The 13,270-nt window shown below is 33.1% G+C and overlaps 2 protein-coding genes across 4 annotated transcripts in view; one reads left to right on the top strand and one right to left on the bottom strand.

The window, feature by feature from the left end:
- Positions 1 to 13,270, bottom strand: part of LOC126774826 (tyrosine-protein kinase receptor torso-like) — a 177,515-nt gene that overhangs the window by 51,947 nt on the left and 112,298 nt on the right. The window lies entirely within an intron of this gene.
- LOC126774831 (E3 SUMO-protein ligase PIAS3) lies at positions 4,122 to 12,994 on the top strand. Of its 3 annotated transcripts, none has more exons than XM_050496461.1 (13): positions 4,122 to 4,313; positions 5,745 to 5,911; positions 6,682 to 6,835; positions 7,590 to 7,723; positions 8,118 to 8,295; positions 8,757 to 8,858; positions 8,930 to 9,170; positions 9,298 to 9,532; positions 9,742 to 9,902; positions 10,075 to 10,281; positions 10,759 to 10,941; positions 11,485 to 11,578; positions 11,835 to 12,994. In XM_050496461.1, exons 2-13 carry the CDS (start codon positions 5,772 to 5,774, stop codon positions 11,839 to 11,841), a joined length of 1,836 nt encoding a protein of 611 aa, XP_050352418.1. In that variant the 5' UTR covers positions 4,122 to 4,313; positions 5,745 to 5,771; the 3' UTR covers positions 11,842 to 12,994. The 3 variants fall into 3 exon arrangements, with proteins under 3 accessions (XP_050352418.1, XP_050352417.1, XP_050352419.1); XM_050496460.1 differs by having other exon boundaries at positions 4,124 to 4,313; positions 7,581 to 7,723; positions 11,835 to 12,993; XM_050496462.1 differs by lacking the exon at positions 5,745 to 5,911 and having other exon boundaries at positions 4,127 to 4,313; positions 7,581 to 7,723; positions 11,835 to 12,993.

Genomic DNA, 13,270 nt, shown 5'->3' with positions numbered 1-13,270 from the left:
AACTTTGTAACGGTCTTTTAATTAGTACCTATGAGTAGTAGAATTCATAAGAATAGGTACATTAAAGACCTTGAAGAGTAGGAGTATTTTTATGAAAACGAACAACTTGGGTCTCAAATTATGTTTTTCAGGATTATATCAGTATGTTTTCTTATTATATATTTCCTTATTAATATTATTTAATATAGTCTAACTAGTAAGAGCTATTAGAACTTGGGAATGAAAACGATAACTTTATTTTACTCTTGCCTCTTACAAATTCAGGTATAGTAAAGAGATAGAAGATATGCCTATATTCATGTGCGATACATAATATACTTTCATCTCTTGTAGTTATATAATCTGCATATCTATAAATTCTGTGGTGACTACAGTGCCTACTAAGATTATCTTATTTATTATCTAGCCTATGCTTTAAATTGTACGAAATAAACACAGATTATTTCGTCAATTTCTTTTATATATTAATTCTATAATAAAATGCTATTACTGTCACTAAATGTCAAACATACATCAATAAAATATGCGAAAGAACACAGGCACAACTTACTCGAACAATCTTTAAAAGATTCTAAAAATGCCTCACTCAAACAACACTATCACTATTTTAATAATAAATATCTTAACTCTCACCAGTACATTTAAAGCGTAATTATCGTTCTAGAAACTACATCTTAGATATATCTACTGACTATTTGAAATACTACCCACTGCTTTATTTTACAGGCAAGAGCTCCCGTTGTGGACTTGGGAATGTATCGACGATAAATGTGTGCCCACGAAAGCAAAACACGTTGATAAACTGCAGTCACTAATGACTTGCAACATGATATGTACACCTCTGCATTTCTGGCCGATACCCACAGGAGTGGTTACTCTGTCCACGACAGTCGTGCCTGTCCGTGCTAACTTGTTTAACTTAAAAATACTATCTTTTCCTTCGAAACCCGTGAGAAAATATTGCTCCAGAGCATTCAATCTATTTCAACAAGATTTACATAAGATGGAAAATAGTACGAGTGGCATTAAAGCGTGGCATACTGTTGAAATTCGAGTTGCAATAAATAAAAGTGGTAGTGGTAATCCTAGGATGCTTTTCAATACTGACGAAAGCTATCGATTACAACTGTATCCAAAGAGGCTATCAGATAGATATCTAATAGTAAACATTACTTCGAATTCCTTCTGTGGAGTACGCCATGCTTTAGAAACATTATCGCAACTGATCTGGCTAGATCCGTATGTAGGTTGCTTGTTGATGATTAATGCTGCCGAGATAGAGGACAGTCCAAGATTTCCTTACCGTGGATTTATGTTAGACACGGTACGAAACTATTTTCCTATGAACGAAATCATTCAAACCTTGGATGTTATGTCCGCTTCTAAACTTAATACGTTTCACTGGCATGCAATGGACGCGCAAGGATTTTCTATAAAGTTTAATAGCTTGTCGGAATTAATTCAATACGACTCGTACACACAAGGTGCGATGTACAGTCCGGATGAGGTGCGTATAATTGTGAAATATGCACACATACGTGGTATAAGAGTTTTATTGGAAGTTGATTTACCTGCATTTATATGTGAGGCATGGTTCTGGGGTCCAGAAATGAGATTAGCACAATTTATTGATGCGGACCCTTCTAGCGCATATAAAAATGGAACCATGTGCGGAAAGAATACACACAATCTTCATATTATCTACAATACTATTGAAAAAATATACGAAGAAATCATTCAACTTACTGAGGAAGATGAAATTTTCCATCTTGGCGGCAACGACATCTCCGAAAATTGTTGGACCGAATCGAGACTGCAAGTTACTAAAAATATTTTACAACATTTAGAAGCCGTAAATACAAAAGTACCAAATTTGACAGTTTTATGGTCTACGCATTTATCAGATCGTATAAAAATAGATTTAAAAACATATATACATAGGCTAGGTATTCAAATTCGTAAGGTTCCTTGGACACAAAAGCATATACCCGGACTGCGCACTATAATATCACACGAAGACGCATGGGATTTGAATAGTGGGTATGGAGATTGGCATGCGGAATTAGGTGGTGCACCTTTTAACTCGTGGCAACGAGTATATGAACATCGACCTTGGTCTTGGAAAAGCATGACGTGTTTGGAAGGGGGAGAAGCTACTTTGTGGTCTTCGACGGTAGGAGCTGGTGGATTAGAAGCACGAGTATGGCAGCGAGTGGCTGCGCTTGGTGAGCGGTTATGGTCTAACCACGCAGAGGGCGTCACACAACTCGTGCAAGCCCGACTTGACATTCATCGATTACGTCTCCGTGTTCGTGGCATTGAAATTGCACCTTTATGGTCTATGTGGTGCACTCAAAATACATTTACCTGTTAATATTAATTGAATAAAGTCTGTTTTTGGAGGCTATTATTGCAAAATATATTTAATTAATATCACAAGCACAACCTTATATAATCTATTCTAGTGGGTCGATAGCATATTGAACTACACATACAGAAGATATATAATATAAAGTAATGAAATATAGATTAACCAAATGTTAAATACTTATTATAATTTACCAAAACATTTTAATTAAGATCATAGAGTAATGTATGTATCAAATTTTATATAATCAATTATGTGTTTGTATTTGTTCGTAAAGGTTGTATTCTTCTTATTAAGTTTGAGAACTATTAATTTAATTGATTTTATAATTATTTTATTATAGGTTACAACTGTTTACAACTATTTAAGTTTGTTTTTAATTCAGCTTCAAATTCAAATTTTGATTATTAAGAAGTGAAGTATTTTTTTACTTGTACTTCATGTATGTTTTAAATGCAGCTAGAACTCTCGAAATAATTATTAGATATAGCACAGCCCTATTCATTGGGAAACGGCAGTGACGAAATAATACATACTTCCGTTTCCGGTATAGAAAACGTTTAGAAAAGTTTTAGAATATTGATAATATAAAAGGTAAAATAAATTTAGTAATACACACTTTGATTCTTGGCCAAAAATAACTCGCATCTATTATCGTACAAATTTACATTTCATACAACTAAATAAAACATTTTTCATGATGAAGTCACAGTGCTTTGCTTGTTAAAAGTCAACAAATTCTTGAACGAAACACTCGGATACACAAACTGATATATTTTATAATTCGGATAGTTGTAACAATGTAGTCGTATAAAATTAAAAAAATATGTATTAACGAAGAAAAGATTTTTATAGTTGCCGATCATGTGCTGTCAAGATCATACTACTTACAATACTTCATATGGATACCTGTTGCATCCTTTACGATTTAAAACAAAAGAGCGCACATATAAATTATTTTAATTTTACCTTACAAGTGCGCGAAATTGTATTTTAATAGTTAAAATGTTTTTTGTAAACGGTAGACGTAAGATAAATTACTTTAAATGTGATAGAATAGAAGAAGAGAAAAATTAAGAGCTCTAATTATGATGATCATGATGTTTTTCTGACTGACTTTGGTCTCAGGGCCTATCTTCAATAAAGCCTTGCCAACTGCCAAGAGTTGTTATAGTGTAAAAATGTCTGTGCAAAAATAGGTTACACTATGTATTCACCCACTATTATAACGCATAACTTAATGCAGAAACACCCAATATCATTTAATTGGTACGATCCAGGATTTGGACCCCAAATCATTAGCCTTAAAAGGCTAAAGATTATGCCATTAGGCTTGCTACTGAGCCAAGAAGGTTGTCAAATATGAGTGGTACCAGTCTTATGTAAATATATAGTATAGATTCTGAATTAATTATTCATACTGAATCATTTGATTTTGTCATAGATTTCATACTTTCTAATTATGCATGTATGCATATTTTTCAATAAAATTGATTATAGTATATAAAACTTATATGTTCAACCCTAGTGTAAAGGATAAGGAAATTACGTCATCGAGTTGTTTATGGTAACACTCTCCTACGCAATGTTAAAATTTTACTGAAGAAAAACGTTTTGTTTAATTAATGAATTGGTTTTTTTATAATAATTCATCGTTTTAAAGATTTTCCTTTGTAATTTTGATCACTATACATACTCTGTATACACTTGAATTTCATTTGAACGATAAACGGTTCATTTTGATTGTTAAGGCGAATGTAGGAAAAAAAAATTGTCTATGCCCAACCAATGTGGCGGCCGCAGACTGACCAACAAGCGTCAAGTTATGGCGTTTTGTGAAAGACATTCGTAAATAGTTTATATATGTGTTATTAAATATCAGTGTAATTTTTTAACTTAAATTTAATATGAATAGATATTACGATTACGGTAACGCAATATCATGGTGAGTAACGTTGAATATTTTGACTGACATCCATATTGGTTTAAATATTGTATACGTTTTAACTCAAAAACACAATTTGGATTTGTTTATATGTTTAACAATAAATTAGGCTTTAGTTTTGAAAGACAGTTATAATTTAAAGTAATAAATTGAGGTTTATTTTATTACACAGCGGTTTATTAGAACGTGGTTGAGAACCACTCTTCATCTGTTTTTGAACATTTAATATTAAATTACGCGTTTTAAAAAAAATATATATATATTCTATGGTTGTAAAGTATTGATAAAATAGTTAAGATAAGTAAAGTATTATCTTATTATTATTCCTACCTCAGGCTTTTTACTTCACCGTAAAGCTAGCAACTTGGCGTGCTTATTAAGACTACTCAATTTTGCTAAGCTGATATTAGTATTATTTTGAATAAAAAAAGAACAGGTATATTTAAATACTTTTACTTTTTAAATATATCTCGTCTTCTAATGAAAAAGTATAAAATTTGTAGCTAAAACTATTAATAGCAGTCATAAAGGTAATTCAAAATATTCAATCAATATTTCAAGATCACAATGATGATGGTGGCTTATACTTGCATTATAACATGAAAACAAACAACCCTACATAAGTAATGATTACTTCAATAATAATTTATAACAAATAACATAAGAAAAACAACAAAATCTCATTTACACCATCAATAATAATATTGATTTAAATTTAATTAGCACTTATATTAGTTTTATTGAACTATCAATGTGACAAATCTCAAATAAATTAAATATGTATTAATAATTATTTGTAGTTTTATAATGTTACTAAGAAGTTAGTTGAAATGTATTGTATTGTTTCATATGACCTACCCTATTACAAAAATATAAAATTTGTTATTGCCTTTATTTTTGTATTTTTTATAATAGAGGTGGTCCTGCCCCGGTAGATTTGATAAAATTTGAATTTAATGTTTTATAATTTGTTCAATGCGACATCTGGAAAATTTCCTTGACAGGACATTCAACTTATTTCTCTTACTACCCTACTCCTGTCGTCCCAGTACTTTTCTTATTTTGTCAAATTCTAAATTCTTTAATAAAACTTTTCTCCTTAGCAATCTTCCACAGCTGCAGTGGAATAATTGATCTCTAAAAAACTAATGGGACCGCCAGCATTGTTTCAAATTATATTATACCTTCGTTTGGATCTCGTGGTTTGCCTAGTACAAAGCTGTAAGACATGTTTTAACCATTGTAGACTAAATGGGTAACTATTCAATTGCAGATTGATCTGTAGCTCCCCCCGTCCCGTTGAACTCCAGTCATGGTAAGAGAAATAAGGAGAGTCCTTATTCCATTGTGCAAGAAATTTTCCAGAGAATCTCAATAGGTTGAAAACGATTTTATAGTGACTTCTGTCCATTTTTGGACTCCTAATTTCAGTTGACATGAGACACTCGGTCGTCAACAATGGTTAAAACACGATCTTCAGCGAGGGTAGTCAATGCTGCCCAGAGTGAGCCCGCCGCAAATGGAAACTCTTCCGAAATTAGTTCGCGAGTAAAAGCCTTTGAGAACAGGCAACGTTCGCAAAAGACCACCACAACTAGGCAAGTGTCACGTCCTCCCGCGTTTTCTCGCAGCTGTGTCAGCATGACCCTAAGAGTTAGCAGTCATTCTTTTTTTTATATTAGGTGACAACGAATTTCACTCGACATTTTATTTTAGTGTCATAAGTTTTATACGCAATATTGTTTTAAATATCGTATGATTAGAATTTCAATTAATTGTAATTCACAGAAAAAAATAAACCGAAAACAAAGACACCAAGATAAAATGTCAAAGCTTTGCGTAAGTACCACCAGCGAAATCGCAATAAAAGTAACTAGAGCTTCTCAAACAGTAAACCTATATTTGCAGCGAATTGTCATGTTGAAATATCACTATTATAGTAATGAAAATTGAAGAAGCTTCTGGTTATAATTTGATGTCACAAAAATGTTAAACATTATTATATAAGGACTCCTGGTATATTGTTTGTCATTGTTGTATGTCTGCTTGCCCTTAGAATACACTCAGGAGTGTCGTCAGTTTACACATGCATGTATGCTTGCGGTGTTGGTGGTCGGTATAAATGTTGTGATGCAACTAATATTGTTTTAAATTCTTTTAGGTTTATAAGATGCATGTGATACCAAGGAAGCAAGCGCATGCATATGTAACTTGTAAAGTTATCCCCTCTCGCGTCTTTTAAAGACACGCAGCGACGGATAACTTTAATTTTATTAATGTGCGAATTCTTGAATAATTTTAATGTATAGTTTCATCACTAATCAGAATGTTTTTGTCGACATTTTCATGAATTACTTTTAATCATTAGGAACAATCAGGCGTTATCGTCTGGAGGGCCTGGAAGCGGCAATCAGGGCAAAGATCCGCTGGCACCGGCTATCCCGGGCCGTACAATGTATCAGCATCCTGCCGTCACCGGGTACAACCCGCAGGATTCACGGTCACAGTCGATGCCAGTAACGGTGAGTGTCTTTAGTTCTTTATTGTCCTCATTCAGGAGTACGGACGAGCCGTGATGGCTTTGAAGTTAGGACATGGGAATCTTAGCCGATAAAGTTTGTTCGTTCGTGCTCAGCGATGAAGGAAAATCTCAGACGAAATTTTGCCACTATCCACTACACATATATCCACTAAACATTGAAGTAGCGTTATAGAACCTCTTCGCGAGGATACGAACCCTTTGTCCAGCAGTAGAACACTTACAAGCTATTACTTTTTTAAAATTACTGATGTTCAAACAAGATTGTAGTGAGCCAGCGTAATCAGTGTATATCCTTTCTGCAGACACAAAGAATATACAAATGATACTTTACTAACTACGACTAACAATACGACAATACCGCACAATAGTCCCATGTGTTATACACAAAGAACTATACACGAACATGGTAAACGGTCCCCTCGGATTAACATTGGTGGTATGAGCTTTTATTATTTAAAATTCGTAAGAAAAAAGTTCATCCATCAATAAGTCTACTGTTTTTGATACGACCTTAAAATTACCGTTATAGTTAAAAGTTAGTCCAATGGTAAATTAGATTACCTGATGATAATTGTGGTATATCGTTTGTGCATCTAATTACAATAGCTTATTAGTTTATTTGCAACCGAAACACGGCTATAGTGTTGCTGTTTGACAGTAAAAGATCTTATGTGTACACAAGTGTAATATAGAGAAGGAACAGTTAAAACTTGTACACGACGCAGGCTCGCCAGAACCCGATATATGCGAGCAGCATGTACCACGGGTACAGCAGCGCCGGCGGAGCCACTCTGGCGCCCATGCCGTCCCCCTCGCCAACCGCGGCCCTGCCGCCCTTCCCCGTGCATCCGGATGTCAAGTTTAAGAAGTGAGTGTAAATAATTATATACTCATACTTCCTCATATGCTTTTGGCAGCATTTAAAAACGGCAAACACAACAGAAATTTAAAATCTTGACATTGTTTTTTCAATTAGTTTTAACTTGTTGGTTTTCCCTTACTTAAATTCAGATAGAATACAAAGCCCTATGCCGTCACAATATAGAGGATAATTATATGATAAACCGTGCAAGTCAGCTTGCTTACTCATTTTACCCTACACTACACATAGACATTTGCATTGTTGTATCAAAAATCGTTGCAAATTTCTTGATGCTATAAAATTTAAAAAAAAACATGATTGTCATATCCTAGGAAATAATTTTAAAATAATTAGTTTAAAAGTTTAAAGACTTCAATCCCTTATATGACGACATCACCAGGTTACCATTTTACGATGTATTGGCGGAATTAATGAAACCGTCAACGATGATGCCGATGCAGGCTGGTCGTATGCAAGAAGGCACCTTCATATTTCACCTCACACCTCAGCAAGCCACAGAGATCGCGTCAGGGAAAGACATTGTTGGAACTAGTAATAAGCTCGATTATGTTATACAGGTAAACAAAAGGGGTTGCATGATCCCTAACTGCTTTTATGAAAAGTCAACACAACTTATTTAGAGTAACATTTGCAATTAAACCAATACTAAAAATGTAGTTTGCTGTTTTAGAATGCATGGAGCTATATGTAAATCTGAAATATTTTATGTGTTTTATTTCTTTTTTAATAATACAGTAAATTCTATAAAGAAGAAAAGTATGTAAGTTTTCAATTGATATTAGTTTAGGTCAGATAAACCATTTTTATTTTATTTTGTTGTAAATATATTAACTTACGTCTAAAATACTATACTATGTACAATGGAAGAAAAACTTCAATAGTACATAATATGTATTTAACAAACTAATGAAAGGCTAAATTTTCCAGCACTGATGGCAATCTATTATTGCCGTGATAATCTAGTTCACAATAATATTAATAGTTTTACCTTGTTATAATAAAATATCTCATTTTACAGGCTCAGTTAAGATTTTGTCTTCTAGAAACATCCTGTGAACAAGAAGACTACTTCCCACCTAGTGTTAATGTTAAAGTTAATAATAAGATGTGCCCTTTACCAGTAAGTATTAACACTTATAATTTGACATTTAAAGTAATCTAACCATATCTCACAAACAATACTTTTTACAGAATCCAATACCTACAAACAAGCCAACCCCGGAGCCAAAACGACCACCTCGACCAGTTAACATCTCCTCCCTAGTGAAACTATCTCCCACAGTAGCCAACACGATACACGTGACATGGGCCGCAGACTTTACGCGAGCGTACGTGCTAAGCGTGTTCATGGTCAGGAAACTGTCATCAGCAGAGTTGCTACAGAGGTTAAAGAACAAAGGCACTAAGAATCCAGACTACACACGGTCATTGAGTAAGTTTTTGAAGTTATCATATTAATAATCATATCAAGCACTAGTTTCACTAGCTAAGTGCTTCAATGTTTGCAATAATCAAAAATTTACGATGGAACAATGAATAACTCATTTTTTCTTTACCAGTTAAAGAAAAGTTATCAGAAGATTATGACAGTGAAATAGCTACTACATCACTCAGAGTATCACTTATGTGTCCATTGGGCAAGATGCGCATGTCATGTCCGTGCCGGCCTGGCAATTGCCCACACTTGCAGTGCTTCGATGCTTCACTGTTCCTACAGATGAACGAGAGAAAGCCCACATGGTTGTGTCCCGTATGTGATAGGCCAGCACCATATGACTCTTTGGTGGTTGATGGGTAAGACATTGAAAATTTTTAACTTATTGCTTACAATTTTGTATTTATCTCAACTGAATTAAAAATGCGCTCATTTTATGCAAACAATTTTGAGACGCTGAGTATCTTGGGTTTTTTATATATATATGCCATAAACATATTTTTTTGTAAGTTTAAAAAACGTTTTAATAAGTTATGTACAGGTAGTTAAAATGCTAATCATTTACCAGTTATTTCCAAGAAGTACTAACATCGTCGCGGCTAGCGAGCGAGTGCAACGAAATTCAGCTGCACGCGGATGGGAACTGGTCCGCACACGTACCGCCTGCCAGGGCGCCGGAACCCGTGCAACCCGCCGCTGAACCTGTTACGCTCATATCTGATGATCTCGGTAACTAAAACATATTTGAAGTTATATTAGTACAGTCAGATCTAATCATAAACTAAAGTATTGTTACTATTTCTTTTGTCAACTTAAAAGTTACTTATATAAATCTCAATGAATGTATCATTTAGTTTTTGCAATTTAAATTCTCAAACAAAAAACAATTTTCTTGTTGCAGAAGTAATACCAGTAGATGGTAACAATGGAGCCAAACGAGCCGCAGTTGGGGAAGGCAGAACGCCTAAATCTGCTGAAGTGCTAGTGGATCTCACATCTGACTCAGATGATGAATTACCTCTCAAACGGAAATTGCCACAACCAAAGATGTCCCCATCCTCTTTGGAAGCTACGATGAAACCTGATGACACATACACATCATCTAGTGGTAAGCTTGAAAGATTATAATAGTTACATTCATTGTAATTGTGTACATTAAGAAAAACTGTAATAGTTCATAATACATATTATTTCTATTTCTTAAAATAGCCATGATATTAGGTTATTTAAACTTATGTTTTATGTATTAATTTGCTTAGTTAGACAAATGCCATTTACTTGATTTATATTAACATATTGCAGAGTCAGTCGCACCCATGAGTTTCTTGTACTTTTTAGTTAATTTGTCTTTCTAAATTTTTCTAAATTTATTTCAGTGGTAAAAAAAAAACATGTTTGTAGGAAATAAATTGTAAATAAAAAAAAATCTATACTCTACAACTAATAGTGGATTGAAAATTGTTAGAAAATGCTCTATACATTCTTCTCAAGAGGAGGAGCCCTTTTTGTCCAGCTATGTAGTCTGGTTGCTTTTATTATTTGTTTAATGTTACTTTTTATTTGCTTATTATAACAATTGTTTAAGCCGAAGCAGTGTCATCAAGCGGGTACAGGTCACCAAGCGGCGGTGCAGTAATATCTCTGGACAGTCCTTCCCCTCCCGCACCCGCGTCGCCGCAAGCTGCACATTCTCACGTCTCACACAACGCGCAAGGTCACCTTACACACGATGCATCCTCACCTCGATCTACCGTCTCAAATGATCATTGTAAGTAAATAAATATAACCATTAAAAGTTAAGCATTACCATATTACGAGAATGTAAGATAATGTACTAGATAAAATTACTTTTTCATTTTCTTTTTCCGTTTTTATATAAACAAACTAAACCTCACAATACACTCGATTCATAATTACCTTACTAACAATTTAACAATAATTAATTATTAATTTAATTGCTATCTTTTGTAATTCACTACAGTTATATATGAGTTACATTTATATTTTAATGGAATATGTAATCATAGTAAAGTCTGGTCAAATGAATTTCTTGACTGATAAGAATTTAACTATAAAGCTAACATAAATAAATTTATAAAAATCAGTACTTGTGACAAATCGAGAATATTCCATTGGTAGTTGAGAAAAATGGCATACAAAGCTCGAATAACCAAAAAGTCATTCTGTGTGTGATTTAGTCCTCAAATATAAAACTCATTATTTTCTTAAATTGCAATTATGTTGAATCTCTTCTAAACATGTTTTAATTGGATAAATATGTTTTAGTGTTCTAGTTCCTTCTCCTTTTTAGGTACAAGTAATAATACGGATGATAATGACGCCACCCCGTCACACTGGGCGCCCTACGCCGAATCAGACCGGGACAGCCACGAAACGTATCGAAGGTATTTTAATGAGGACTTATTTTTGAGAATATACATATTATAAGCTCTGTTTACAAAAATATTCACAAATGAATACATTAGAGATCCAACAAAATGTGTTATTTTATTTCAATAAACACATGTAACAAATATAAACTTTTACTATGTAACAAACCTAACACAAATGTAAATATTTTTTTCCTTTAAATATCTTTTGTACAGTTTTATAGCTCTAAAGATAATGATTTTTTCTAATTATATTATTGCGTTTTGTCAGGTACTGACTGAGGGAGAAGAGTGGTCGACCATCCTACGCCAGCGGCCATTCTTCTGAAGATGAACAGGATCACTCCTATGCAGAAGTTCCACTTCTTCCTACCTAAACAGCCTCGTGATCGTCAGCGCAACAAGCAACGGTTGCAGTGCTGTTATAATGTGAACACTTATTGTGGACACTAAGACACTCAAGAGTGTTTGACAAAAATTATCGGAATTTATTGCACATTCCTATTTCAAGTGCATCGACAAAGAAAATGAGTGTAACAGTAATGCTGTTTACTCATACATCGACTGTAAAAAAAAATGATTATGTGTTGTAGAGATAGAGATAAAATCTTTTGAGTTCGGAATATTGCTACTACAATAATTGTGTGTTGTGAGTAATATCTGTCTTTTGTTCTATCGTAGCAGTAAATGTTAAGTGTCATACGATATTATTGTTGTAAACAAATGACAGCAGAGTGTTTGTTATATGAAAAGATTGTGGTGTTTTTTTGTTGTTTTTCTCCTTATGAAATGTACAAAGATATATTTATGCATTTAATTACATAGTTGCATACCAAGAGCAATGATGTACAATATTGGACATTTAAAACCCGATACAGAAATAAGTGACTTTTGTATTCAGATCTGAATAATGCAAGAGTAGCAGTCCTTCGTAATAATGTGTAATGTATATTTTTCATTGTATTTTTCACTCCAAATTAAAGATTAATGAAAGAATACAGTATGTTTTTCGCATTTTAATAAACATGTAGAATTATAGAATCTTATTTGTCTCTTTTTCTACTAAGTGTCAAGATCCTCAGAGAAGCAGTTTCTTAGCTTTAATAAATCATCCAATAAAAATAGTTGTTCTAATTTATTTATTATAAGAAATAGGATAATTTTTATAATTGTATTATAATGAAACGTCTATGGGGTAATTTCACTGCATAGCGATCACATTTCCAAAATATAAACTCTTAAAAATAAGAATGTAGAAAACAATAAATGTAAATATCAAGGCTGTTTTTTTCTTTATACCTGACTAAAATTACTTCTGCGTCGATACGTGGGTCTTTTAATGCAATTTGTTTCCTGATAGAATAGATCCTAGATAATTCTCGGGCTTATTGGTCTGATGTATCAAGATATAAATTATTACCAATAGGAATTTCTTAGAAATAAATCACCAGTTAGATGTTTGTAATGGAATTATTTTCAAGGTTTGTTTTTATAGCCTCATTCTCGATAATTATGTTCTTTTTTTTAATACATTTCTAAAATATTATCTTTATGCCGTTAAAGATTAGAATTTAAAATTAGAAGAAGTTAAAGAACTGCTTTTTATTTAATAAATTTGAGTTATTATAATCCATTCATAATTGCATATTATATGATCAAATTGTGCGCCTATTTGTCACCCCTTTATATATTTGGTTTTGTAGTTTA

This window comes from Nymphalis io, chromosome 17 (assembly GCF_905147045.1).
Source record: "Nymphalis io chromosome 17, ilAglIoxx1.1, whole genome shotgun sequence".
NCBI lineage: Eukaryota > Metazoa > Arthropoda > Insecta > Lepidoptera > Nymphalidae > Nymphalis > Nymphalis io.
The sequence above is the reverse complement of the archived record's forward strand: the minus strand, read 5'-3'. Positions and strand labels throughout refer to the sequence as shown.

What these genes read in the sequence shown, in the direction of transcription:
- LOC126774831 (XM_050496460.1), top strand. Translation starts at nt 5,772, where the DNA reads ATGGTTAAAACACGATCTTCAGCGAGGGTAGTCAATGCTGCCCAGAGT. An exon ending in CCGGATGTCAAGTTTAAGAA is followed by an intron (nt 7,724 to 8,117) that starts GTGAGTGTAAAT and finishes CGACATCACCAG; the next exon opens with GTTACCATTTTACGATGTAT. An exon ending in AGACTACACACGGTCATTGA is followed by an intron (nt 9,171 to 9,297) that starts GTAAGTTTTTGA and finishes TTTCTTTACCAG; the next exon opens with TTAAAGAAAAGTTATCAGAA.